General features: G+C 42.4%; 2 protein-coding genes across 9 annotated transcripts; one reads left to right on the top strand and one right to left on the bottom strand.

The window, feature by feature from the left end:
* The first annotated feature begins 267 nt into the window (after window positions 1-267).
* LOC105388988 (dihydropyrimidine dehydrogenase [NADP(+)]) lies at window positions 268-25189 on the top strand. Of its 8 annotated transcripts, none has more exons than XM_048627014.1 (24): window positions 268-485; window positions 1387-1497; window positions 4217-4387; window positions 8107-8268; window positions 9007-9194; window positions 9526-9652; window positions 10087-10237; window positions 10693-10862; window positions 11276-11353; window positions 11569-11701; window positions 12052-12068; window positions 14149-14316; window positions 14942-15145; window positions 16060-16103; window positions 16465-16585; window positions 17201-17353; window positions 18731-18851; window positions 19087-19170; window positions 19355-19533; window positions 19877-20053; window positions 23477-23704; window positions 23927-23991; window positions 24319-24411; window positions 24782-25189. In XM_048627014.1, the coding sequence occupies exons 1-24, from the start codon at window positions 444-446 to the stop codon at window positions 24870-24872; spliced, it is 3078 nt and encodes a 1025-aa protein (XP_048482971.1). In that variant the 5' UTR covers window positions 268-443; the 3' UTR covers window positions 24873-25189. The 8 variants fall into 8 exon arrangements, with proteins under 8 accessions (XP_048482971.1, XP_048482966.1, XP_048482970.1 ...); XM_048627013.1 differs by lacking the exon at window positions 14149-14316 and having other exon boundaries at window positions 270-485; window positions 12052-12236; window positions 24782-24883; window positions 25050-25189; XM_048627011.1 differs by lacking the exon at window positions 14149-14316 and having other exon boundaries at window positions 270-485; window positions 12052-12236; window positions 24782-24883; window positions 25044-25189.
* LOC105396949 (alpha-(1,3)-fucosyltransferase 10) lies at window positions 25171-27266 on the bottom strand. The gene has a single exon (XM_038109098.2). The coding sequence runs from the start codon at window positions 26565-26567 to the stop codon at window positions 25323-25325; it is 1245 nt and encodes a 414-aa protein (XP_037965026.2). The 5' UTR covers window positions 26568-27266; the 3' UTR covers window positions 25171-25322.
* Window positions 27267-27270: the final 4 nt, after the last annotated feature.

The raw sequence follows: 27270 nt of genomic DNA, 5'->3' as shown, positions 1-27270 counted from the left end.
GGCAGATATAGTAGGCCTACTGTCACTTCAGCTAAGGCTAGATCTATTCGACTTCATTTCTAATGAGGTCCTTTAAGTCCTCTAGTTAAAATAGATCCTGCTGGTATAAATCAGTACTAAAACTGGTAGAATAATAATATTGTTAAGTAAATATTTATCGCGTATTAGATAAATAACTATCGCCTGGACACACCCTACGTCCTTGCGTCTCTCATTTATGGCTAGTAACATGACAAGTTTCGAGCGATAATGTGAAATGTAATTTACGAACTCGAGTCACTAAACTAGTTTAAAGACAGTTGTAGATTGGCGCTGCCAGTGAGCAGTCCTCTACATCGTTCGTGAATAGTGATTAATTTCAATTGAAAATTAATATTTACAGTGTTATCTTCGCAGTTTAACTCTGAACTTTATCTTGTGGGAGTTAAGTCCAATTTGCCACCATGTCGAAAGTGATGCTGAGTAAGGAGTTGCCCGATATTGAGGTCAGTAATGATGTAATTATAGTTTTTTATCATTCAGCTGTAGGTATAGATCATTGTTATGGTGCACTGGTGCAGTTAACCCGACTTTAGATAGCGATTACAAAATTTTATGTAGGGATGTTGTTGTTAGGTACTTACCATAATATTTATCTTGACAAAGATCCTATTTTAACTATACCTATAGTACTTAGTAGGCATACCTAGGTGCCTAATTTGGTATATTTTTTACTGATTGTTGACTGATGATTATTGAATCTTATACCAAATATTTTGATGATTTTCAACATGTACCTAAATTACCTAATTTCAGATGTTATTGCCGCCAGCATACGTTTTACATTTTATTATTCCCAAGATGTAAACATATTTAGAGATAACATTTTTTTTAAATGCCGATAACAAAAGATGACCTACGTAATAACATTTAACGTTTGTCAATAACCAACTGGTTTTAGAGAATAGGTATTGTTTGGTTTGTAAACAAACAAGGTTTTTTGAAGTTGTTTGTGTTTCTGTATCAGATGAAAAATTAGAGCGTCGTCATTTGTTATGATGTTCCATCAGCTACCTCCAAGCAGCCTAAATAGTAGCTAGTAATTATCTCTACCCTTGATCTATTCAACACCCACAGATCTATGTTATGTTCCCATACCAGTGGAAGATTACGGGTTGGTGATGATGATGATGATGATCTATTGCAGCACCAGTCACAGACATTTCCTGCACAGTTTTTTGGAAGTTATGGGTTTTCTGTTAAAATGTGCGCGCAGACTTGTGCAAATGTGGTAAAAAGTTAATATTAATGTAAGTAGTAGTTATCTAGGTACTCTTATGATGATGATTGCTGTAATAAAGTGCCTACTTAAACCTTTGTTAATACGAGTTTGTCGAATGTCGACAGAACCTCCTAAGGTTGAACCCGACGGTGAAGCCGTTCACCAACCTGGTGCCGTCGGCGCAGACCAAGCTGAACAAGCAGCATTGGAAGAGGAACTCCGACAGGAAGTGCACGGTAAGCTGGGCATATCTTTCTCTCTTTTATCTTCTTAGTTAAGGTGTAGGCTTCCTTCAGTCTAATGCCACTCGTTATGTAAGATTAAACTATGGGTAAGTACCTATTTGAAGCGTAGTCGTGGTTCATTTAACTTTAACCATAAATTAATGGTGTAGTTTTTCATTCAGATTATAAATGATAATGCAAATGATTAACTAATATGTATTGATAAGGTACTTACTGATTAGAAGTCGTGTTATTCTTAGATAGGTAAGTACTAGGGTAACGTAACGTACCTAGGGACACTTTCGACTACTTATTTATTTATTTATTTATTTATAGATAACCAACAGCGTTATGAAGTAGATTATACAATAAGTAGTGTGTTTAAGGTAAGGCCAGTAATAGGTATCCTTAAGTGTATATAAAAATACAATGTTAAACAGAGTGCACATAATATAACTGCATTAATATAACTGCATTAACTTTGAATGAAGATATTGCAGCGTACAACTAAGATATTAATGTGAAATTTACTTTATTCGGTAGGATATATAACCAACCGTTTTGACCCAAGGTACGTTACACGTTTGTACCTTGGGAAACTCTTAAGTGTACTTTGGGACAAATTGATTTATAATATTTTTAGCAAAAAGTCCTGTAATCATGGAAATTTTATAACTACATTGACATCATATTATCATTAGTTTATAACGAAATTATATTTTGCGATTTTGTATGAATTTTACGTTACAAAAATGAACATTCACTTTATATAAAATAAATAAGGAATATTTTCTCCTGTTTTTACTTTATCTACTGCTTGTTTCAAACGTTCCAGACTGAATGCAACACTCTTCATTCCAGTTTCACTCTGCCACTTATAAGAACAGAGATATAAGACGTAATTTAGAAGTTAGCAGTCTCCATAGTACAAAACCATAGGAAATAGTGTCCCAAGGTACAAATTTCATCGTGTCCCAAGGTACAAAAAAGCAATTTTTAACAAAAAAAAATCAGTATCTTTATTTTTATGTTAGGAATCTTTCGGATAATTGCCGTATCATAAAAATGAAATAACTGAAAATATATACGTGATATCCATGTCTCAATTTTGAGCATGCCTCAATGAGATAAAGCAACTCAAAAAACTATACAAAAGTAAATTTTGTCTCCAAAAAACTTAATGTTGTCTTCACCTCACACTCGATCCCGGTATGATCACGAGACTCACTAGTTTGGCCAAGCGAGTAAAACACTACGCATAGGGTAGAATGATACTTTGTTAAAAGACAATGGGCAGATTGGGACCACCCTCCAATAGCATTAAGACTAACATCGTTGGATAGGTCTTGTCAATAGGAATAACTTTTGCTATGACAGCTTTGTTGTCACAGTTGTCCATTCAGAGATATATGACTTATAAGTTCCGATACTCGTCAGTTCATCTTACTGCTATTGGAGGCTGGACCACCCTCCAATAGCAGTAAGACTAACGTCGTTGGATAGGTCTTGTCAATAGGAATAACTTTTGCTTTGACAGCTTTGCTGTCACAGTTGTCCGTTCAGAGATATATGACTTATAAGTTCCGATACTCGTCAGTTCATCTTACTGCTATTGGAGGCTGGACCACCCTCCAATAGCAGTAAGACTAACGTAATTGGATAGGTCTTGTCAATAGGAATAACTTTTGCTTTGACAGCTTTGTTGTCACAGTTGTCCGTTCAGAGATATATGACTTATAAGTTCCGATACTCGTCAGTTCATCTTACTGCTATTTACCGCCAACAAACGGAACTTATAAGTCACATATCTCTGAACGGACCACTGTGTCAACAAAACTGTCAAATCAAAAGTTATTCCTATTGACAAGACCTATCCAACGACGTTAGTCTTACTGCTATTGGAGGGTGGTCCAGCCTCCAATAGCAGTAAGATGAACTGACGAGTATCGGAACTTATAAGTCATATATCTCTGAACGGACAACTGTGGCAACAAATCTGTCAAAGTAAAAGTTATTCCTATTGACAAGACCTATCCAAATACGTTAGTCTTACTGCTATTGGAGGGTGATCCAGCCTCCAATAGCAGTAAGATGAACTGACGAGTATCGGAACTTATAAGTCATATATCTCTGAACGGACAACTGTGACAACAAAGCTGTCAAAGCAAAAGTTATTCCTATTGACAAGACCTATCCAACGACGTTAGTCTTATTGCTATTGGAGGGTGGTCCCAGCTCCCATATATTTTTGCCCATCCTCTTTTGCCAGTTTTAAAAATAAAATCATTGTCCCGAGGTACAAGCGTCCCAAGGTACGTTACGTTACCCTATACCTCTATAGATGTTATGTTCTTAGGGTAAGCTAGCGGCAAGTTTTCTTCCTTTAAAGCCTTTTGCTTTTACGTTATCATCAAAATTCATCTTCCTACAGGTTGTCCTCCCTTCACATTTGGATACCCTTATATTTCAATGTCTTTTTTTAACATTGATCTCTTTTCTTATACATATCACCAACATTCCGCACCTCTTACTAACTCAATATAGTTAAGTACACACCCTGAGTATACACCCCACGCCCTAGCACGGGGCCCGAGACGCGCACGCCAAGATGTGACAAAACACACTCACATCGCGCGGCTTTGAGACTTTGACGTCAGCGTCTTGCGCCCCGTGCTAGGCCTTCTGTAACCAGGCCTTCTGTAACCTGATTAATCCCCATCGAATGTTCCAGACATGTCCGACCCTAACCAAGAACTTCGACGACATCAAGCACACGACGCTGTCCGAGCGAGGCGCGCTGAAGGAGGCCGCGCGGTGCCTCAAGTGCGCGGACGCGCCGTGCCAGAAGTCCTGCCCCACGCAGATAGACGTCAAGAGCTTTATCACGAGCATCGCTAATAAGGTTTGTGTGTTTGTAGGTTTGACTCATAGTAAACATAACATAGCATTGGTATTAAAGTGGCTATGGTAGCTTTATAGGTTTGTCTCTAAAGCCTTGTAAGTATCCCCACTTGCATGAGCACGCTCGCGCGAATGAGCGGCTCATCCGAGCGGCTCAAGTGGAGACGGCTGAGCAATTGAGCATGCTCAAGTGGATACGAGGCTTAATGAAGAATTCAAATGATGAGGCCACGATTTTGATTATCTGATCGGAAATATCGGAATAATGTATTAGGTAGGTAGTCTGAAACAATGTGAATCCGTCGCTAGTAGTAAGACATGAAGCACACGACGCTGTCCGAGCGAGGCGCGCTGAAGGAGGCCGCGCGGTGCCTCAAGTGTGCCGACGCGCCGTGCCAGAAGTCCTGCCCCACGCAGATAGACGTCAAGAGCTTCATTACCAGCATCGCTAATAAGGTTTGTGCCTATAGGTTTGACTGTAAGTACACGCCACATAGCATCGCTATTAAAGTGGCTATGGTAGCTTTATAGGTTTGTATCAGGACGAAAACAAATGATGAGGCTACGACTTTGATCATCTGATCGGAAATATCGGAATAATGTATTAGGTCGTCCGAAACAATGATAATGCGTTTTTTGATGTTTGAGAGGTGACTTGATAGAGTCTTGTTCTCTGTCCTAATTCATCAAAATCAGTGAATCCGTCGCTAGTAGCAATGCCATCAAGCACACGACGCTGTCCGAGCGCGGGGGCTGAAGGAGGCGGCGCGGTGCCTCAAGTGCGCGGACGCTCCGTGCCAGAAGTCCTGCCCCACGCAGATAGATGTCAAGAGCTTCATTACCAGCATCGCTAATAAGGTTTGTGCAAGTTGTTTATAGGTGTATGCATAGGTTTGACTCTAAGTAAGTCCCTTCTTTAGTTGGAAGGACCCGTGCCCCAGCAGTGGGGACGTGATGGGTCGTGATGACACGCCACGGTAGCTTCATAGGGTTTGTTTCTAAGGCTAATCTGGAAGATTCAAATGATGAGGCTACGATTTTGATCATCTGATCGGAAATATCGGAATAATCTAGGCATTAGGTCGACCGAGACATGACAACGCGGTTTTTGATGTTTGAGAGGTGACTTGATAGAGTTCTATTCTTGGCCATAATTCATCAAAATCAGTGAATCCGTCGCTTGTAGTAATGCCATCAAGCACACGACGCTGTCCGAGCGAGGAGCGCTGAAGGAGGCGGCGCGGTGCCTCAAGTGCGCGGACGCGCCGTGCCAGAAGTCCTGCCCCACGCAGATAGACGTCAAGAGCTTCATTACCAGCATCGCTAACAAGGTTTGTGCCTATAGGTTTGACTGTAAGTACACGCCACATAGTATTGCTATTAAAGTGGCTACGGTAGCTTTATAGGTTTGTACTTGTATCTGGACGAAAGCAAATGATGAGGCCACGATTTTCATCATCTGATCGAAAATATTGGAATAATGTAGGTATAAGGTCGTCGGAAACAATGACAACGCGTTTTTTTTATGTTTGTGAGGCATTGCTACTACGGTAGCGTTGAGAGGTGACTTGATAGAGTTCTATTCTTGGTCATAATTCATCAAAATCAGTGCATCCGTCGCTAGTAGTGTAGTACTGACATCAAGCACACGACGCTGTCCGAGCGCGGGGGCTGAAGGAGGCGACGCGGTGCCTCAAGTGCGCGGACGCGCCGTGCCAGAAGTCCTGCCCCACGCAGATAGATGTCAAGAGCTTCATTACCAGCATCGCTAATAAGGTTTGTGCAAGTTTTTTTAGGTTTGACTCTAAGTACACGCCACATAGCATCGCTATTAAAGTGGCTATGGTAGCTTTATAGGTTTGTCTCTAAAGCCTTGTATCCCCACTTGCATGAGCACGCTCGCGCGAATGAGCGGCTCATGCGAGCGGCTCAAGTGGAGACGGCTCAGCATGCTCAAGTGTATACGAGGCGTAACGAAGAATTCAAATGATGCGGCCACGATTTTGATTATCTGATCGGAAATATCGGAATAATGTATTAGGTTGGTAGTCTGAAACAATGTAAATCCGTCGCTAGTAGTAATGACATGAAGCACACGACGCTGTCCGAGCGAGGCGCGCTGAAGGAAGCTGCTCGGTGCCTCAAGTGCGCGGACGCGCCGTGCCAGAAGTCCTGCCCCACGCAGATAGATGTCAAGAGCTTCATTACCAGCATCGCTAATAAGGTTGGTGGAAGTATTTTTTAGGTTTGACTCTAAGTACACGCCACATAGCATCGCTATTAAAGTGGCTATGGTAAGTTTTTTTATAGGTTTGTCTCTGAACCACTTGCATGAGCACGCTCGCGCGAATGAGCGGCTCAAGTGGAGATGGCTGAGCATGCTCAAGTGGATACGAGGCTTAACGAAGAATTCATGATGAGGCCACGATTTTGATCATCTGATCGGAAATATATATAATGTATTTAGGTAGGTAGTCTGAAACAATGTGAATCCGTCGCTAGTAGTAATAACATCAAGCACACGACGCTGTCCGAGAGAGGCGCGCTGAAGGAGGCGGCGCGGTGCCTCAAGTGCGCGGACGCGCCGTGCCAGAAGTCCTGCCCCACGCAGATAGACGTCAAGAGCTTCATTACCAGCATCGCTAATAAGGTAGGCTGGAAGATATGTTAGAGATAAGGTTCATGGTGGATATGGTAAATACGCCAAATATGGTCCAAGGCAAGTTTTTTACAGGTGCTTAGGTTTGACTCTGTACACTCCACATAGCATTGCTATTAAGGTGGCTGCGGTAGCTTTATAGGTTTGTCTCTAAGGAAGGCTATTCTGGAAGAAATCAAATGACGATATATCATGACCCTTTGGTGGATATTTTAAATACACCCCTGGTTGTAAGTAGATAGATAGGTACTTAATGACTGGTGGCAAATAACTACTTAAGTAAATATTTATCTGATGTTTAGATACCTCACGTAGGCCAGGCCCTATCCATAGACAAAAGATACGAAGGCGAATAGATAAATATTTATAATATTCAAAAGCATGCAAATTATTCAACTCGATCGGCTATGGCTATGGCTAAATAACTCGCAGCTGCGCAAATAAATAGGTATCTAGTAGATATATATCTACAGACTCCTACTGTAGGTATCTAGTTACTAACCTATCATATCGTTTTTCCTATCTGTATACCTCCTCGACGCTTAGTTTATGATATTGTTTTCCATGTGGTACAGTTTATTAACCTGCTTGGTTAACACCAGCCTTCTCTCAGCTGATCATACCAAAGCAAAAACTGGATGTTGTCATATTGTACTAACAAGCCGGGTGGCCTGTTGGTAAACATGCGTCTTCAAACGTCGCTATGAATACAAATGAGTTCTATGGATCTTAAAACGAGTAGGTACTACTTAATCATGAATATTCAAGTTATCTTACGGTGAGTATCAACGTGAGTCCCGCTGGACCGACGACCTTAGACAAGTAGCCGGTAGTGGCTGGATGAAGAAGGCCGACTACAGAGCATTATGGTTCTCCTTGGGAGAAGCCTATGTCTATGGGCTGAAGATAATGATGAATGTACAAAACATATTCCCCGCTATTGCTGACCCATCTTTATTTTTATGATCTATGCGATCACTTCCAAAACCATTGTCAGCCATAGACGTCCATAGAATTCCAATCTATCCTCCACTATGTTTGACCACCACATATTTTCACAGAACTACTACGGCGCAGCCAAGGCGATCCTCTCAGACAACCCTCTGGGCCTGACGTGCGGCATGGTGTGTCCCACTAGCGACCTCTGCGTGGGCGGGTGCAACCTGCACGCTAGTGAGGAAGGTGCCATCAATATTGGAGGACTGCAGCATTTCGCTGTGGAGGTATGTGACGACGATGGGGACGATTCCAATTAATTCGTTCACCTTTAGTTAACTGGTAAACTAACAATATGAAATAACGCATTGTCTATCTGTCATGGAATGGCCGCCATTTTCATTTTATTTCTTTATCGGTGTCTGTTATACCATAAGAAGGGCATAATCTTTGCTAACCCTGTTTCTTTATTCTTGAGATTAACGAGGACACTATTAAAGTAAGGTTTCCTACTAGATAATATACCTTATAAATTATTTATTTTATTTTATTTTATTAGGAAAGCTTGTCACACAAATAATAAATACATGAAAACAGGTATCTTAAAGCTAATGACAAGCTTTCACAGATAAATGTACTAAAGTACCTACTTTTAAATATTTTGGTCGAACACATCTAGATACAAAAAAAACAACAAGAACCACTTGAGTAGATATGATTAATTAATTTATTTAGCACAGTTGTTGAGTTGATGCTACAAAAGTCCGAATAAAATGAGTTTTAAAGGATTCGATGCTACTTCTGAAAATGTCAAGATCGATTTCGCTGCACAACCTGTTAAATGTACTACACGCCCTTAGTATATAGGAGTTTCTTGTGTTTATTCATCCTAAATGATCGCGCAGGTGCATAAATATTAATTTTAGAGAGTAGATCTGGAAAGTCGCTTATTCCTCTAACAAGCTGAAATTATGTATATATATAACAATATCAAGAAAACACCCTAACATCACATTTCCTCCCAGACATTCATGAAGATGGGCATCCCACAAACGCTGGACCCCGCCACCCCTCCCCTGCCTAAGGGCGGGGCCATGAAGATCGCGCTACTAGGCGGCGGGCCCGCCAGCATCAGCTGCGCTTGTTTCCTGGCCCGACTCGGGTATAAGGATATAACGATCTATGAGAAGGAGCAGTATGTGGGTGGATTGAGGTGAGTGTGTCGATTATAGTTCCTATCTCTTTCTACAAACGTGTTCTCATAGTAGGTCATATAATATCGTTTATGTCAATACTTTTGAATGTAGCTTTCTTATTATCCGAGTCTCATCCACAGTCGATTCAACCATGAACTATAGCTGTTAAACCTCATAATCTTTCGCCCAATGAACATCACATCCACCAACGTTCGCTAGGTGAAAATTTCTGTAAACTTTGTCATTGAGGTTAGCATAAACGTAGAATACTTATAATGCCCAAGTGTCCCCCCACTCCTCCCCCTTAATAATACATGGTAATTACGTAAATAAAACTCTTTTTTCCAGTTCAGCGGAGATCCCTCAGTACCGGCTGCCCTACAACGTGGTCCAGTACGAGATCGAGCTGGTCAAAAACCTCGGAGTGAAAATCGTCACCGGCAGGAAACTCTCCACTAGCGACATCACTGTTGATGTAAATAATTTACTTACCTTATTTTTATTGCTGTCGGTACTGGAACTCTTGGAGTAGAAGGAATGGTTATTTTATGCATTTCCTTCTTCATGTGTCATCTCCTAGAGTAGGTTTAGAAATCATCCTGAGTGATTTCCGTCTTGGAGTCCGCTGCACGGAATAATGAGTGCTCAGCTGGAACCTCTGGCGTAGATTTTGTACCCATGATTGTCGCATTGGTCGCTCAGGCTCCTGCATTTATAGCACTAAAATAAATAGCATTTAAATAAGTACAAAAGGTGGGTAACATATAAAGGCGGCCTTTATAACCTAGGTGCCTGACAATTTTAGGAAATGATATCCTCTAACTCTACTACCCTGTTTCGTTAGTTCCACCACATATTAGTGCCGCCTCCCTGTATATTCAATTAATATCTCATTTCTTCACCTAACAGGGTCTTCTGAAATCCGGTCACTCAGCGGTGTTCGTGGGCGTGGGTCTGCCTGAGCCGAAGAGCGTGCCGATATTCAAGGGCCTCACCCAGGACATGGGCTTCTACACCAGCAAGGACTTCCTGCCGCTCGTGTCTAAGGGCAGCAAGAAAGGTGAATGTAGTCACTATGAATTCTGATGTGAAGGCCTGGCGAATGTTAAGTTATGGTGACCAAGTGCATACGCGATGTATGATATGATGTTCGTAGCCGTTTTATCGGATATTTACAGACGGTGAAAAGAACGAAGACTGCCGTATAATAACAAGCGGCTTCCCTTCCCATTAAAACCCAGCCACACCACATGCCCCCATATCCCCTTACCTTGATGTCCTGGATACCTCGTCCTTAAAACACAACACGCACTGATTATATCGCTATTGGCTGAAGTATTTAGTGCAGTCAATTTGTGACATCCCTCCGTTCAATAATGGGTCTCTCGTCCATACACAAAAATATCTATAAACTGTGCTGAAGTTCAACCTGTTCAACGCTTTATGCTCATTATGAACTCTCAAGATGTAAATAAACCCTCATCACCCAACTCTCTGTCTCCCTCTCTCTCACAGGAATGTGCGCATGCAAGCCCGCTCTGCCCTCTCTCCACGGCTCAGTTATAGTACTGGGCGCCGGCGACACGGCCTTTGACTGCGCGACCTCAGCCCTGCGTTGCGGGGCGAAGCGGGTGTATGTCGTGTTCCGCAAGGGATTCTCTAACATACGAGCTGTGCCGGAAGAGGTAAGAGATATTGTCTATCTCTTTCACTCTCGCAGGAATGTAAGCTAGCTCTCCCCTCTCTCCACGGCTCAGTAATAGTACTATAGGAGCGGGCGACACGGCCTTCGACTGCGCGACCTCAGCCCTGTGTTGCGGGGCGAAGCGGGTGTATGTCGTGTTCCGCAAGGGATTTTCTAACATACGGGCTGTGCCGGAAGAGGTAATTATAATTAATAAACAGGTGAATTTAGAAGGAGTCTTGGGAATTCAGGTATTGAGGAGCGGTTCAGTAGATGCAATCCTTGTTCCATCTCCTTCCATTCTTGATTGACTCCTATAAGGTATTATGAGAAGAAATCTACATGACTGTATCTTATCTAATCTTATTACTTTTACAAGATAGCATAAATACTCACAAGACTGGTCTTTTGCAGGTCGATCTGGCGAAGGAGGAAAAATGCGAGTTTATACCATTCATGTCGCCCAAAGAAGTCATCGTGAAAGATGGAAAAGTAAGTAATAAATATGCGTAACTCAAACAGACAAAAATTTACGTATTTCCTAACGGGTTTCGCATAGATGAACCCACTTTTAGGCAGTAGCACTGTATTTATGAAATCTACTTTAGATAGGATTCAGGATCTTTAGCGTATTGTTCACTTGTTAATAACTGCTGCACCATCTAGCCGATTTAAATCAAAATATTAATCCACCAATACTGTTCCAGATAGCAGGCCTCCGCCTGTGCCGAACAGAACAACTAGACGACGGCGAGTGGATAGAAGACGAGGAGCAGGTCACGCAGCTGAAGGCCAACTACATCATCTCCGCGTTCGGCTCCGGCTTGTATGATGCTGATGGTAAGTTTATGTTTAACACATTTCTGAAACTACGTCACTGGCTAATCAGTCTATAGTCTTGCTGCTGTCACTTAACTAAGCTCGAAGATATTATTTCACCTACCAGGCTTTCGAATCCTTTGAAAATGGTCTTCAGTCAGTTGAACTGCCCCAAAAATATTTCACTAGATGTCGTTACTTTTACTATTTTCGCTCGCGGAGACCTAGTATATCAGACAAGATGCCAATGTAATTTATGTAATACAATATACCTAACTGAATGAATGAATAAGGATTATCTACAAAACCCTGTGTTATTCTCAACGCTGACTCATACAGGCAGCTATTTAAATCCAACATTTATCTTCCAGTAATATCAGCCCTCGCCCCCCTGAAATTCAACCGCTGGGGCCTGCCCGAAGTAGACAACACCACCATGCGCGGCTCCGTCCCTAGCGTGTTCGTGGGCGGGGACCTGGCGGGCGGCGCGGAGACCACGGTCGAGTCCGCCAACGACGGCAAGACGGCCGCCTGGTTCATGCACTGCTATTTGCAGGTTAGTGCTGGTTTTAGTGTGGATTAAGAAGGGTTTATCGTGTCGGGGTCACCACTATGGAGATTCGTAGGTAGCGCATATCCACAGCAAAGGGAGAATTTCATATAGTTTTCTTGGTTTCCATACGAGTTCTGTGTATAGCGCTTTTAGTGTCATCTGAATCGCTAGCACAGGGAGCAATTTAGGCGTGACAAAAGTTTTCCGTCGCGCTCGCTCTTGAGGCTGCGCGATGTAAAACTTTTGTCACCTCTTAATGCGCCCCGTGCTAGCCCTTCTGCTAGTTGTGTGACTATAAGAGACCGCCATAGGTTTCTAAACGGAATTCCGGAATGTATTTTTTTTTATAAATGTCGTCATTCTGTGTCCTGAAATTTCGTCCAAACTCCTCTCCCCCCTAAAACTGACCCGCTGGGGCCTGCCCGAAGTAGACAACACCACCATGCGCGGCTCCGTCCCTAGCGTGTTCGTGGGCGGGGACCTGGCGGGCGGCGCGGAGACCACGGTCGAGTCCGCCAACGACGGCAAGACGGCCGCCTGGTTCATGCACTGCTATTTACAAGTAAGTCTAGAATCAAAAAGGGTTTATCACGTCGGGGTTACCACTATGGAGATGCGAAGGTGGTAGCGCATCCCCATTGCAAACTAGGATTTCATTAAGATTTCTTGGTTTCCATACGAATTCTGTGTCTTGCGCTTCTAGTACCATCTGTCTATAAGAGCCCGCTCTGTGTCTTGCGGTACTAGTCTCTACATATATTGGTTGTGTGGCTAGGAGTCCACCACAGGTTTCTGGGCGGAATTCCGGAATGATGAGAATCTTTCATAAATTTCGTCCAGTCCTATAAAACTGACCCGCTGGGGCCTGCCCGAAGTAGACAACACCAGCATGCGCGGCTCCGTCCCTAGCGTGTTCGTGGGCGGGGACCTGGCGGGCGGCGCGGAGACCACGGTCGAGTCCGCCAACGACGGCAAGACGGCCGCCTGGTTCATGCACTGCTATTTGCAGGTTAGTGCTGGTTTATTTTGGAATCAAAAAGGGTTTATCACGTCGGGGTCACCACTATGGAGATGCGAATGTAGCTATAGCTATATAGATTTCTTGGTTTCGATACGATTTCTGTGTCTTGCGCTTCAAGTGTCATAGTCGGTTGTGTGGAGGAGCCTGCCACAGTATTCTGGACGGAATTCCCTATTCGGATAAATTACGTCGGGATCACTATGGAGATGCGAAGATATCATATAAATTTGTTGGTTTCCATACGAGTTCTTATCTTGCGCTTGTAGTACCATCTGTTGATTTTGTGGCTATAAAAACCCGCCACAGGTTTCCGGATTCCTGAATTTTTGATCGTCATTCTATGGTCAGAAATTGCGTCCAAAGTCCTATCCCCTCTGAAACTGACCCGCTGGGGCCTGCCCGAAGTAGACAACACCAACATGCGCGGCTCCGTCCCTAGCGTGTTCGTGGGCGGGGACCTGGCGGGCGGCGCGGAGACCACGGTCGAGTCCGCCAACGACGGCAAGACGGCCGCCTGGTTCATGCACTGCTATTTGCAGGTGAGTGCTGGTTTATGTCTGGTATCGGAAAGGGATTATCAGGTCGGGTTCACCACTATGAAGATGCGAATGTAGCTATAGCTATATTGATTTCTTGGTTTCTATACGAATTCTGTGTCTTGCGCTTTTAAGTGTCATCTGATTCGCTAGCACGGGGCGCAATTAAGACTTGACAAAAGTTCTCCATCGCGCTCGCTCTTTAGGCTGCGCTATGTGAGTGAGCGTGATGCGAAACTTTTGTCACGTCTTAATTGCGTCTCGTGATAGCCCTTCTGTTGGTTGTGTAGCTAAAAGAGCCCGCCACAGGTTTCTGGACGAAATTCCGGAATTATAAGAATTTCGTACAAAGTCCTCTCCCCTCAAACTGAACCGCTGGGGCCTGCCCGAAGTAGACAACACCAGCATGCGCGGCTCCGTCCCTAGCGTGTTCGTGGGCGGGGACCTGGCGGGCGGCGCGGAGACCACGGTCGAGTCCGCCAACGACGGCAAGACCGCCGCCTGGTTCATGGACTGCTATTTGCAGGTTAGTGCTGGTTTAGTGTGTAATCAACGGTTAATCACGTCGGGGTCACCACTATCGAGATACGAATGTAGCTTTAGCTATATAGATTTCTTGGTTTCCATACGATTTATGTGCCTTGCGCTTCTAGTGTCATAGTTGGTTTTGTAGCTACTTCTGGCGGGCGGCGCGGAGACCACGGTCGAGTCCGCCAACGACGGCAAGACGGCCGCCTGGTTCATGCACTGCTGTTTGCAGGTTAGTGCTGGTTTATTGTGGAATCAAAAAGGGTTTATCACGTCGGGGTTACCACTATGGAGATGCGAAGGTGGTAGCGTAAAGGGAGGATTTCATAGATTTGTTGGTTTCCATACGAGTTCTGTCTTGCGTTTCTAGTGTCATATGTTGGTTGTGTGCCTAATTCAGTACAAACGCATGGCGTTAGATATTATTGTAGATGCGAAAGCTATAGATCAAACAGATGTCACTAAGTGTTGTTTCTGCTATGTAAGAAATAATAATGTTCAAAGTGTGAGACAACTGTATATGTATGGCGTGGACACTCTTTCTTACCCCCCCACCTGCTTGACAAGACATACGTAGCTACTTCAACTATCCACGTTTCTACTAACCCATTTAATCTTTACAGGACATACCGACCTCCCCAGTCCAGCTGCCCAAGTTCCACTCGCCAATCGACGAGGTGGACATATCGGTCACAGTTTGCGGCATCCGTTTCGAGAATCCGTTCGGTCTGGCGAGCGCGCCGCCCACCACCAGCGCCGCCATGGTCCGCCGCGCCTTCCAGCAGGGCTGGGGCTTCGTCGTCACCAAGACCTTCGGACTTGATAAGGTAATTTAATATACTAGACTAGACGATCTATCCATCTAAATAAACTACCTACGAGTATAAATGCGTCGATCAGAAAGGAGAAGTAACAAATTGCGGCCATTTTGAAATCGCTCGCGCCATTTTGACTTTGCAACTGCCATCGCCATTTTGAAATACCTACGATATTTCAATTCCGCCATCTTGGATATTATTCAGCGTGTGATAGTGTTAGATAGCATGGAAGAGGTGAACATATCGCCATCGCCATTTTGAAATACGAAATTTCCATTCCGCCATCTGGGATCTTGTACATCGTGTGATAGTAGTCAGCATATATTAGACAGCATTCGAAGAGGTGGATATATATCAGTGTCAGTGTGCGGCATCCGCTTCGAGAACTCGTTCGGTCTGGCGAGCGCGCCGCCCACCACCAGCGCCGCCATGGTCCGCCGCGCCTTCCAGAAGGGCTGGGGCTTCGTCGTCACCAAGACCTTCGGACTCGACAAGGTAACAGCTAGAAAAAAACGTAAATGAAAACGACCTATTTATATAGGATAGGAACCTATAGGTATCAATATCGAAAATTGCGGCCATTTTGTAGTTGATGCTGCCATTTTGATGATGCTGCCGCGCATCAAAATAGCTAGAAACCTAGGACTAACTATATAAAACAGGTCACTAGTATTTTTATTTCAAAACCTCCAAATAGGAAGCAAAGGTGCCATTTTGAATTTTCGATTCGACCATCTTGAATTCTATAAAGAACGCCGAATATTTGCTTTCGGGTGCCGCGGAAATGATGAGAATGAAACTCATTACATTCCCGTGGCACCCGACTATCAGATAATACTATTATAACTCTTAAAACTAACAATATAGGTACTCGTATGTTCTTCGTATTATTCTAACACCCCTCCTTTATCTCTTTCCCCCAGGACCTAGTGACCAACGTGTCACCCCGCATAGTCCGCGGCACCACATCGGGCGAGAACTACGGGCCGGCGCAGGGCTCGTTCCTCAACATCGAGCTCATCTCCGAGAAGTGCGAGGCGTACTGGTGCCGCAGTATTGCGGAGCTGAAGAGGGACTTTCCCACTAAGGTAACTTACTTACGGGAAACATAGATGGGGCTGCAGCAAGGATCGAACTTTCTTCTAGTCGCGTGATAGGTTTAATGATGACCGGATGAATGAAGATCGGAGGAAAACTGTCTAGCGCAGCTGTATCAACGATTCAAGACCCGAAAGCAACTCCTCGGTCTTTATCAGCTACTTATAGATGGATCCAACGAACCAAGGTTTGTATCGTCATGGCTCGAATGCCTAGTGAGACGGCATCACATCGGGCGAGAACTACGGGCCGGCGCAGGGCTCGTTCCTCAACATCGAGCTCATCTCCGAGAAGTGCGAGGCGTACTGGTGCCGCAGTATTGCGGAGCTGAAGAGGGACTTTCCTACTAAGGTACGGATTTTAAGTGTAGGCTAGAGACTATCCCCCTTATTCATAGACAAGTTACAATATATTTTAACTAATAAACTGTTTTGTCCCTCTCTGTCAAAGAACAAATTGTTCTTTGTCGGAGAGGGACAAAACAGTTTATTACTTAAAACGTTCTGTAACTTCTCTATGAATAAGGGGGTATAAATGGGGCGGCAATCGAAATAAAAGTGAATAGTGGATTTTCCTACTAAGTTACCTAGGTACATACAAAATAGTGTATCCGGGAGAAATTTAACAATAAAAATCGCCAAAGCAATCATAATCAGCTGAGAACAGAGTGGAGGCCTATGTCCAGCAGTATACGATTGTTGGATGATGATTTATCCACACCTCAGCCGGATATCTGTTGACTCTAACACCAACAGATAAGTCTTTCCAGAACAACCACCAATAAAATCCTTCAGCCTTCCTTTGCCTTTGATTTGCTGTACTACAACAAAAAACTTTAAATATTGATTGTTTAGGTAACAAGTGTTTAAAATTCAATTTGACAGATTTTGTAGGCCTTTGATAGAGCTAAACATCTGTTAAATACTGTATATAGAAGTCATTAACATTACCATGTTCACCCCCCAGGTGGTGATAGCATCAATAATGTGCTCCTACAACGAGGCGGACTGGACGGAGCTGGCTCAGAAGGCCGAGGCTGCGGGCGCAGACGCTCTGGAGCTGAACCTGTCGTGTCCGCACGGCATGGGCGAGTCGGGCATGGGGCTGGCGTGTGGGCAGGTGAGATGGGGAATATTTGACACTCTTCAGAACTATGACAACATAAAAAGATACAGTTAACAATATGTCAAAAAGACACCAGCTCAGCATGCCCTGTAGAACAAACGTAGGTACATAACCGATTTCAAAAAGTTGGTTAGCAGTGAAATTAATATACTTAACCCTGTGGCGGACTCCTAGCCACTAGTTCAGACGAAGATCAACAGATGGCGCTCGGAACGCAATACAGAGAAGATGTATGGGAACTACGCAAATTACTATGAAAATCCTACATCGCGCATTCGAAGTTTCTCACCTACTCTGCAATATATAGAAATCCCCAACGCTAACCGTTGGGCAGCTGCCCGCCAGGCCACACCACCCGGCCTGGTCGGAGGATCCTCCCTTTGCATGGGGATGCTCTACCACCTCCAGCATCTCCATACTGGTGACCCCGTGAAGAACATCAGCGCAGCCTTCTGAAGACCCGCAGAGCAGCCTCCACGCCATCTTCCATCGACTTTCTCTCCTCACCTCAACAGCCGTGCAGCAGAACTCTCGGCAAGCAGCCCCTGGAGCCAACCAGCCAGCATCCGGTCTTAAAGGGCATCATGACCACCAGCATGCAGCGAACGCGCAGGCCTGGTCACACCCTCGACCCACACCAGCAACTTGGCACAGCACCACTGCACTTCGGCCGGTCAGCAAGCAGAGCCATCCTCTCCTGGTCGACGCAGCACTCTGCCACCATGCTCCACTGCAGGCTCATCCCGACTCACCGTGGACATCGCCACTGCAGCATCACCCCGACTCACTGGGGACTCCTCACCGCACTCACAGTCCCGACTCACTGCGGACTACGCGGCACTGGCTGGCAATCAAGACTCTCGGCTGCACTGAAGACTATCGCCCTCCGGTCTCGGTGGGGGAGTGATGTGGCGGACTCCTAGCCACTAGTTCAGACGAAGATCAACAGATGGCGCTCGGAACGCAATATAGAGAAGATGTATGGGAACTACGCAAATTACTATGAAAATCCTACATCGCGCATTCGAAGTTTCTCACCTACTCTGCAATATATAGAAATCCCCAACGCTAACCGTTGGGCAGCTGCCCGCCAGGCCACACCACCCGGCCTGGTCGGAGGATCCTCCCTTTGCATGGGGATGCTCCAACACCTCCAGCATCTCCATAACCCTAAAGGACTTGTCACAAGTCCACCATCGATGTAATATTGGTCGACCTAGTCTCAGACTGCATCTAGTGTTAATTCTTTAGGCCAGGCCTGCTGGAGCGAAGTCTGGTTGATCATTACACCTACTGCATTACTTAATCCATCCAGCAGATGGCGTTACTAGTACGTAAAAATAAAACTCACTTTCTTGTTAACATCCGCAGGATCCAGTGCTGGTGAAGGGAATCTCCCAGTGGGTGCGAAAGGCGGTTAAAATTCCATTCTTCGTGAAACTAACGCCGAACATCACTGACATCGTCACCATCGCTATGGCGGCGAAGGAAGGTAATTTGAACAAAATACCTACCTATGTACAGTAGAACTTTTTATTAAATGCAGCAGATTTAAATTTTTATACTTCATTTAGTATCTACATATCTACCTACTCGGCTATGCTGCAATATTGAATAGACATCTTCTCGAATACCTACTTATACCTACTATACATAACCCTAAGCTACGTCGTAAGATTTGCTATCTTATTGACATAGGTACTTACCTAAAAAATGATGTTTTATAGGTGGTGCGGATGGAGTATCGGCCATCAATACTGTGTCTGGGTTGATGAGTGTGAAAGCCGACGCTACGCCGTGGCCAGCTGTTGGTATGTACATTTATTAATACAAATATAATATGTATATATACTCACTGAAAAATTAATACTATGTTTGTCATTATTTTTTTAAAGAAAAGACTCGTTACTTACGTTTATCAATTTATCAGGTACCTACGTTACCACCTTACCACAGACAAACACACCATTCTTATAACCCCCCTCATTCCCACAGGTACAGAGAAGCGCACAACCTACGGCGGAGTCTCAGGCAACGCGACGCGCCCGATGGGGCTGCGGGCCGTGTCCGCTATCGGCAACAAGCTGCCCGGCTTCCCGGTGCTCGGTATTGGGGGGATTGACTCAGCGGACTCGGCCTTCGCGTTTATGCTGTGCGGGGCGCCAGTTGTTCAGGTTGGTTGATGGGGTGCGGATAGCTTAGTGGGATAAATATGGTAAAATAAGCGTGCTCAGTCATTTCGGTATGATTATGTCTTCGTATACTAAAATTGTAGTGTACTGACGCACGCAGATAGTTAATTATAAACACATGAAAATGGGCTCACGATATCTCGCTATATGAATGCCTACTTCTACTTATGTAATGGCGCCCATTTATATATTGTGTCTTTCTCTACATAGAAACGTGAGCTATAAAAAGAGGCAGCGGTATACGGTATAGGCATAAGATCGACAAGTCACTTTAGTGCTAAACTTAGCTAGGGCACTTTTCAAGAGAAATCCTTTTCCACTCCAGATATGCAGCGCAGTCCAAAACCAAGACTTTTCCGTCATAGACGACTACTGCACGGGTCTGAAAGCCCTCTTATACCTGCGCTCGCTCGGGCTCGACGGCTGGAACGGACAGTCGCCGCCCACCGTCAAGCACCAGAAGGGGAAACCCGTGCAGACGCTGTACGGGGATGATGGGAAGGTTTGTAGGTGTTTTAGCGTTTATTACCTGTGGTGTTAAATCAATGCAGATAAGTTTCTTCAAAATAAGTTAAGCTCCTATAGGTCTAAGTATATGGGGCGTTCGTATGGTAAATGCATGCGATGCCTACGATTTGAGTTGGTTCCTACTAGGTAGGTATTTAGAAAGTTTATTTTATTTATTTATTTATTTATTTATTAACTACTTATATTATCTTACAGGATAAACCTAACACAATAATAAAGAAAAATAACAAACACAACAAAAAACTTTCTTAAAAAGACACAAACAACTAAAAATAAAAAAACAATAAACTAATCAACACATAACATATGAAACATAACCTTTGCGAACTCACCCAAAGAACATGTGAGAATGTCAGTCCTCTCAGATGCCTTGTTGATTAGAAATGCTATCTATAGATATCCACACGTAGGGCTATCAGCACCAATGTGACAGCGTAGTCCTACAAAAAAAAATTCAAAAATTCAAATGGTTTAATCGACGTAAAATTTTACAATTATTTGTCGATAGTCATCTACCACCATTTCACAAAGGCCCCGTCATTGAGAAGGAAAGAAATGGCGAAAGAAACTCCTCGAGCATCTTTTCAACTTTTTCCTTATAATCTATTACAATTTTTACTTATATCTAGTACCTACAATTTTACTTAAGTACCTATATCCATTTCATTTTTTCAATAGCCTTAGCTGAGGTGGACAAGACCACGCGTTTTTGTCGTTTAAATAATCATTTATACTATAGTAAGCTTTACTACATAATGTAGCTTTAACATAATTCTTAAATTTTTGCTCAGTAAGGTTTATTGCTTCATTTGAAAATTTATTATAAAAACGTATACAGTTCCCCATGAATGATGTGTTTGTTTTCGAAAGTCTGAGTGTGGGGAAAAGCAACTTATTTTTGTTTCTGGTCTCAATACCGTGAGTGGCTCCTACTTTACTAAATGAATTTAAGTTTTTACGAACATACATAATATTTTCATAGATATATTGGCATGGAACAGTTAGTATATCTATTTCCTTAAACGTATCTCTTAATGAAATTCTAGACCCTAATACATATATGGCTCGAATTGCTCGTTTTTGCAGAACAAAGATTTGATTAATGTCAGCCGCTCGTCCCCACAATAAAATTCCGTAAGACATAACACTATGAAAATAACTAAAATACACAAGCCTGGCTGTATCTACATCTGTTAACTGTCTAATGGTTCTAACCGCATAAGCTGCAGAACTCAATCTACCGGCTATCCTCTCAATATGGGGTCCCCATTGCAACTTTGAGTCAATTGTAATACCCAGGAATACCGTTTCATTTACTAACTCTAGCTTATCGTTATTCAATGTCAAATATGTCTCTACTTGTCTTACATTAGGCAAAGTGAATTTAATACATTTTGTTTTCTTGGAGTTAAGAGCTAAATTATTTACAGTGAACCAATTAGCAACTATGGAAAGAGTACTGTTTGCATTGTCAAAATTGACTTCTTGTCGCTTCAACTTAAATATAAGTGAAGTATCATCAGCAAACAGTACTATCTCACATAATTTATCTACCAAAAACGGTAAATCGTTAACATATACAAGAAACAAGAATGGTCCTAAAATCGAGCCTTGGGGAACACCCATACTGACAGGACAGCCAGCCGAACGCACTCCATTTATGTCAACTAGTTGAGTTCTGTTGCTCAAGTATGATTCCAATAATGTAAGAGCTTTGCCAGTTAGCCCATAATATTTAAGTTTCATAAGTAGAGTGGCATGATCCACACAATCAAATGCTTTCGATAGATCGCAAAATACACCCACAGCATCAAGACGTTCCTCCCAAGCACTAAATATGTGTTTGACCAACGCGACACCAGCGTCAGTTGTAGATCGACCTTTGGTGAAACCGAACTGTTGGTTATGGAGAAGGCCGTGAATACCAAAGTGCGAAAGCATTTGATGCAGCATAATTTTTTCAAATATTTTACTCAGTACTGGCAAAACTGATACAGGCCTAAAATTATTGGGATCATTTTTCTCACCAGATTTAAAAAGTGGTATTAGTTTACTAAGTTTCATCAAATCGGGGAATACACCGACCTCAATGCATCTGTTAAAAAGATTAGCCAAGTGGGGTGCTAGGATATCAATAACATGACTAATAACTTTAACGGACATGCCCCATAAATCTTCTGTCATTTTTAAATTTAATTCTTTATAAGTGGTAATTATGGTCTGTGTATTTATACCATGAAATTGAAAGTCGAGATCGCAAGGCGGTGCATTCCCTCTTAGCAAACGTTCAGCTTCAGCGCAAGATGAATCAAGGTTCTCAGTTGTAGCTATCGGTATACTACGGAAAAAATCTTCAAAGACGGAAGCCACTTCTTCACTAGATGAAACAATTTTATCGTTAATTTTAAGTTCAAAATTTAAATCACGTGGTTTATTCTTCCCGGTTTCAGTATTAATGATATTCCATACGGTTTTAATCTTGTTATTAGAGTTTTTAATCTTTCTATTTATATAATCTGATTTAGCTTGGTGGCAAACGGCTTTGAATATCTTTGTATATTTCTTTACATAATCTCTAAAGTTATCGTCATGAGTAAATGTACGCTGTTCATAGAGATCATATAATTTACGTCTGCTCTTATAAATTCCCGATGTTGCCCAGTCATTAAGACTTAGTTTACAATTAACATCTACTTCTTTCTTAGTGAACACGTTTTCAAATTCTTGAGACAAACCTTGAAATATTTCCTTAAAGGCATCATTGGGATTTCTTTCAGAGCTTCTACAGTAGCCAAGTTTACTGTTCAATCGAGATTTAAACTTATCAATTCTGTATGATGTTACTGGTCTGAACTTGAAAGTGGCTGACTTACGTTCAAAAGTACAAGGAAACGTTATAATTTGCCCACTGTGGTCGGATGGTAAACAATTGATTACAGAATGATTAGTAAAATCACAATTACAGTAAATATTGTCAATACAAGTGGCTGAGGTGGGAGTAATTCTGGTAGGTTCCAGGAAGACATTACTTAAATTATATGACTTGAACAAATTAATTATACAACACTAGCTGTCCCCGCGAGCTTCGCTTCGCCTTAATAAGATTTCCCGTGGATTCCCGGATAAAAAGTAGCCTATGTTCTTTCTCAGGGTCTAGACCATATGTATACCAAATTTCATTCAAATCCGTTCAGTAGTTTTGGCGTGAAAGAGTAACAGACAGACAGACAGACAGACAGACAGACAGACAGACAGACACAGTTACTTTCGCATTTATAATATTAGTTAGGATTTCTACGGTACTGTTTTCTCTCTTCGTATAATTACCTATCTGAATCAGTATGTTCCATAGGCAAATTGAAATAAATAACATAATTAAAATCTATTTATTCTACAGGTGTTAGCCCACTTCGGACCCTACGCGGCGAAACGCGAAGCCATAATGCACGCTGCCAGACTAAAATCAGACATCCTGGAAGATGACAAGGTTGAAAGTGCCATAAAACTGGTTGAACCGGCGATTGAAGTGCCGAAAATCGAGAACATTGTGGGCCAAGCGTTAGAAAGAATAGGAACCTACAAGCACTTGGATAATACCAAGCAAGTGGTTGCTCTGATTGATGACGTAAGTACTTACCTAGTTACCTACCTATCATGCAGGAACAAAGTTTTTTGCTTATTTGTGAAGTGATTAAACATTGAAACTATAGTGGCATTTAATCCTATGTCGTGGAACACATAAAACACTGTTGTCGATTGGATTACTTAAATAAAAGCTACTTATGACACATTAAATATGATGTTTTTATATTATTCAACGAGCTAAAAGTAACCTTCTCATTTTCAGGACATGTGTATAAACTGCGGTAAATGCTACATGGCCTGCGCAGACTCCGGATATCAAGCGATAGAGTAAGTAGCTATCCTATCTTTGAAATAATTAACTTCTTTAAATTATTATTAATATAAGTACCTAAGTATTTATAAGACAGCGGCAGCGATTCTAAAGACAAAAATAGATTTTAATAATTTTAACACTTAAATATTACGCACTGGAAAATGTAAGTAATTTAAATAAGCAAGCAAAACTTAACTTTTTATTAGGTACCTACCTTACTTCCATAGTTACCCACGTTGTTTTATCTGTTGTTTTTATACCCATGAGCTTATCGTATATCCTTTACAAACCGTATATATATAGTTATCATTTATTTATTTATAATATTATTATCGTTCCAGCTTCGACCCGGAAACGCACATCCCGCACGTGACCGACGACTGCACGGGCTGCACGCTGTGTCTATCCGTCTGTCCAATCATCGACTGCATATCGTGAGTTTTACTATATTTATCTATCAAATATGTGCCTAGATGCAACACAATAAGTTTTACACTCGTCATACATTATGAGTGTGAGTCACTGAAATTAATTTTAACACATTTTACATTGACCTGCCTTCACATTGAGGACGATAGATACATTTGCACTTCCACAGTAGTTACTTATGTTTATTCCACTGTACTTATGTTTATTATGACTACTATTAGTAATACAGCACATCACACAACATTTTAAGATGGCCAACTTAATTCTAATAGCTTTTTCTACCCGTCAACCTTCGGTGTTGTGGACAGATGGGCAAGACATTATAACGGGAAGGCTCTGGATGTATTGTTGAAACTTTTATTGTATTTCTTTCAGAATGGTGCCGAAGACGATTCCGCATGTCATCAAAAGAGGTCTGCATTATCAAGTCCATCCCGTCTCGCCTTTAGACGGAGTTTGCCAGTAATGGCATCGTAGTTAAGGCCTCTACACACCAAAGCCGCTGACCCGGCGGCTCAGGCCGCCGGCTCAACCCGCCGGCCTCATTTTGTAAAATCATGCCTCATTTTGTACTATGTTAACCCGCCGGCACAAGGCCGCCGGGCTATGCCGCCGGGTCAGCGGCTTTGGTGTGTAGAGGCCCTTAGATAAGTTTTATAATCAACGTTTACGTTAGCGTAACTAATACTTATACCAGAGTGGTGCTAAGCCCAATAGAATAATTATTTTTTCATATTCACTCACTAATAAGTAAAAATATACTATTAATATTGAAATATTGTATACATTTGTTTATTTTTAAACATAGATAAATAATTAAAAAATACAAACAAATGTCTTATACTTGCATTATTGGTATAAAAAAGCTTATAAAAATTAGAAGGAAATCTAGGAGCCTCAACTCGAGTTAAGGTTTTTAAACATATTCAAAAAGTGTTTGCGCTGTTTGTAACGCATGTTCCCAAACGTGGACCCATTGATTCTCGTTATTGACAGCTAGGGATAGAGCGGATATAGGCTTCGGACATTTGTAATGGCTTTCATTGACTATAGCTCGCTCCCTGACGCCACGCCATCTTTTATATATTTTATTGCAAATAAAGCATTCAAACTTTCTAACGTTGCCATCCTTTGAAAACGGATACTTCGCGTAGTCATCCAACAATATATGGTTTGAAATGACTCCTTCGATCTTGTGCATTAAATATTCCTCGTATAGTTTATCGTTAGAATTTAACTGGTGGATGTATTTTACGAGCAATTTTGGATTAGGATATTGTGTTAGTAATATTGCAGATTTATTATTGGGGAAAAAGTCCTCGATTGTTGGAGATCCGAAGTAGATAGGCACAATGCCGACTTGGATAGCGCGCCAAAACTTTTCGGTGATATAATCATCACAGACGCCATTCTCTATCGCTATAACAAACTTATATCTTGCTATAAACTTCAGAAAGGCGTCATCGTTCAGCTTGTTCAAGTAGTCCTCTTTCATATCAAGTGGTAGCTTTTTATAATTCAAACAATCGCCGTAAGAATCTACTGGGATTAATTTCATGAGCTCTTTCACATACACGTCTCGTTCAGTAGTCGTACAACACTGCGACTGCAAATACAATATGGGCGCCAAATAATTCAAATATGAGTTCTTTTTCTCTGTACTGACGAAGTACTTTGCACTGGTGATATTGTCCAAACTTTTCAAATATTGAAACGTTAGTGGAACGTTACTGCGTCGACTTACAGTCGCTGAGTAGTTGAACAACTTTAAGAACGGTTCATGCATTAATTCGGGCATATTTCTCGGCGATTCCTCGTGATATAAGGCCCACACATTTTTGTCGGGATTCCGGGGTAAGGGAAGGTCTTGTATCTCGATGGAAGATGCGTAGAACATGTATGCATCAGATTTCAGTGGACCACGTCTTTTGTCGGTCACACGGCACACCTCACGCTTGGAGCAGTGTATGATCTGGTTGCTATGTCGGTCGGGGAACCCATCGGTCCACCACTGCAAGGATGGCATTCTCGGTGCTACTGGCGGTGGTGGTGAGGCCGATTGATAGGCTGATAAAGTGATTATGAAAATGACCACTATACAAGCACATGTAATCCTTAACACTGATTTGGAAGTAGTTGCTGGTTTTTCGGCCATGACCATAACGTTGCTAATTAATTGTGTAGGTAGATAGCAGGCTTACATCACATAAGAAGGTAGGTAAATGGTAGGTACACATAATTTAAGAACCTACAAAGTATTTTGTGCCTATAGGAGACAGATGATTAGTAATTTCATAGACTACTATATTAATATTATAGTGATTTTCCTCTGATTTTCCAATTTTCCTTGGATTATTTTGACGTGATTACTAGTGTTTTTTTCCTCAGTGGTGATCATAGACTAGATGGTGAATTACGTGACAGTGTTGTACAACCAAACTTCTCGCAGTGTACTCTGTGCCTTGATGCATTCTCCCAACCTTCTGCTTAGACCATAAAGAGAAGCTTGAATCTGACAGAGGAAAGCCGTCCGTAATTATTCTGATTTATTTTTAAGAAAAAACTTTTATACTGCAAGAGCCGAAAAGTGCGGAGCCAGCACTACCCTATAATATTTATTATACCTACATAGGTATAACAACAGATCCGTGGGAGAGTCCCAAGATAGCCAGCCACCTGCCAGGTATACAGGCTGGAACAGGCCAATGATGAATCGCCATCTATCGGAATTAGCATGTGGTATTTTTAGTAGGTACCTATGGTTAGCGGTATGCAATAAAAGACAATATAAAAATGGAATGTACTTATATTTTTTTACATATAAAAGTAATTACAAAATCTCTGTAATATTACAAAATATGTTA

Source organism: Plutella xylostella, chromosome 17 (genome assembly GCF_932276165.1).
Source record: "Plutella xylostella chromosome 17, ilPluXylo3.1, whole genome shotgun sequence".
Taxonomy (NCBI): Eukaryota; Metazoa; Arthropoda; class Insecta; order Lepidoptera; family Plutellidae; genus Plutella; species Plutella xylostella.
The sequence above is the reverse complement of the archived record's forward strand: the minus strand, read 5'-3'. Positions and strand labels throughout refer to the sequence as shown.

What these genes read in the sequence shown, in the direction of transcription:
- LOC105396949 (XM_038109098.2), bottom strand. Translation starts at nt 26,567, where the DNA reads ATGGTCATGGCCGAAAAACCAGCAACTACTTCCAAATCAGTGTTAAGG.
- LOC105388988 (XM_048627014.1), top strand. Translation starts at nt 444, where the DNA reads ATGTCGAAAGTGATGCTGAGTAAGGAGTTGCCCGATATTGAG. An exon ending in TCATCGTGAAAGATGGAAAA is followed by an intron (nt 11,354 to 11,568) that starts GTAAGTAATAAA and finishes ATACTGTTCCAG; the next exon opens with ATAGCAGGCCTCCGCCTGTG. An exon ending in TCATGGACTGCTATTTGCAG is followed by an intron (nt 14,317 to 14,941) that starts GTTAGTGCTGGT and finishes TAATCTTTACAG; the next exon opens with GACATACCGACCTCCCCAGT.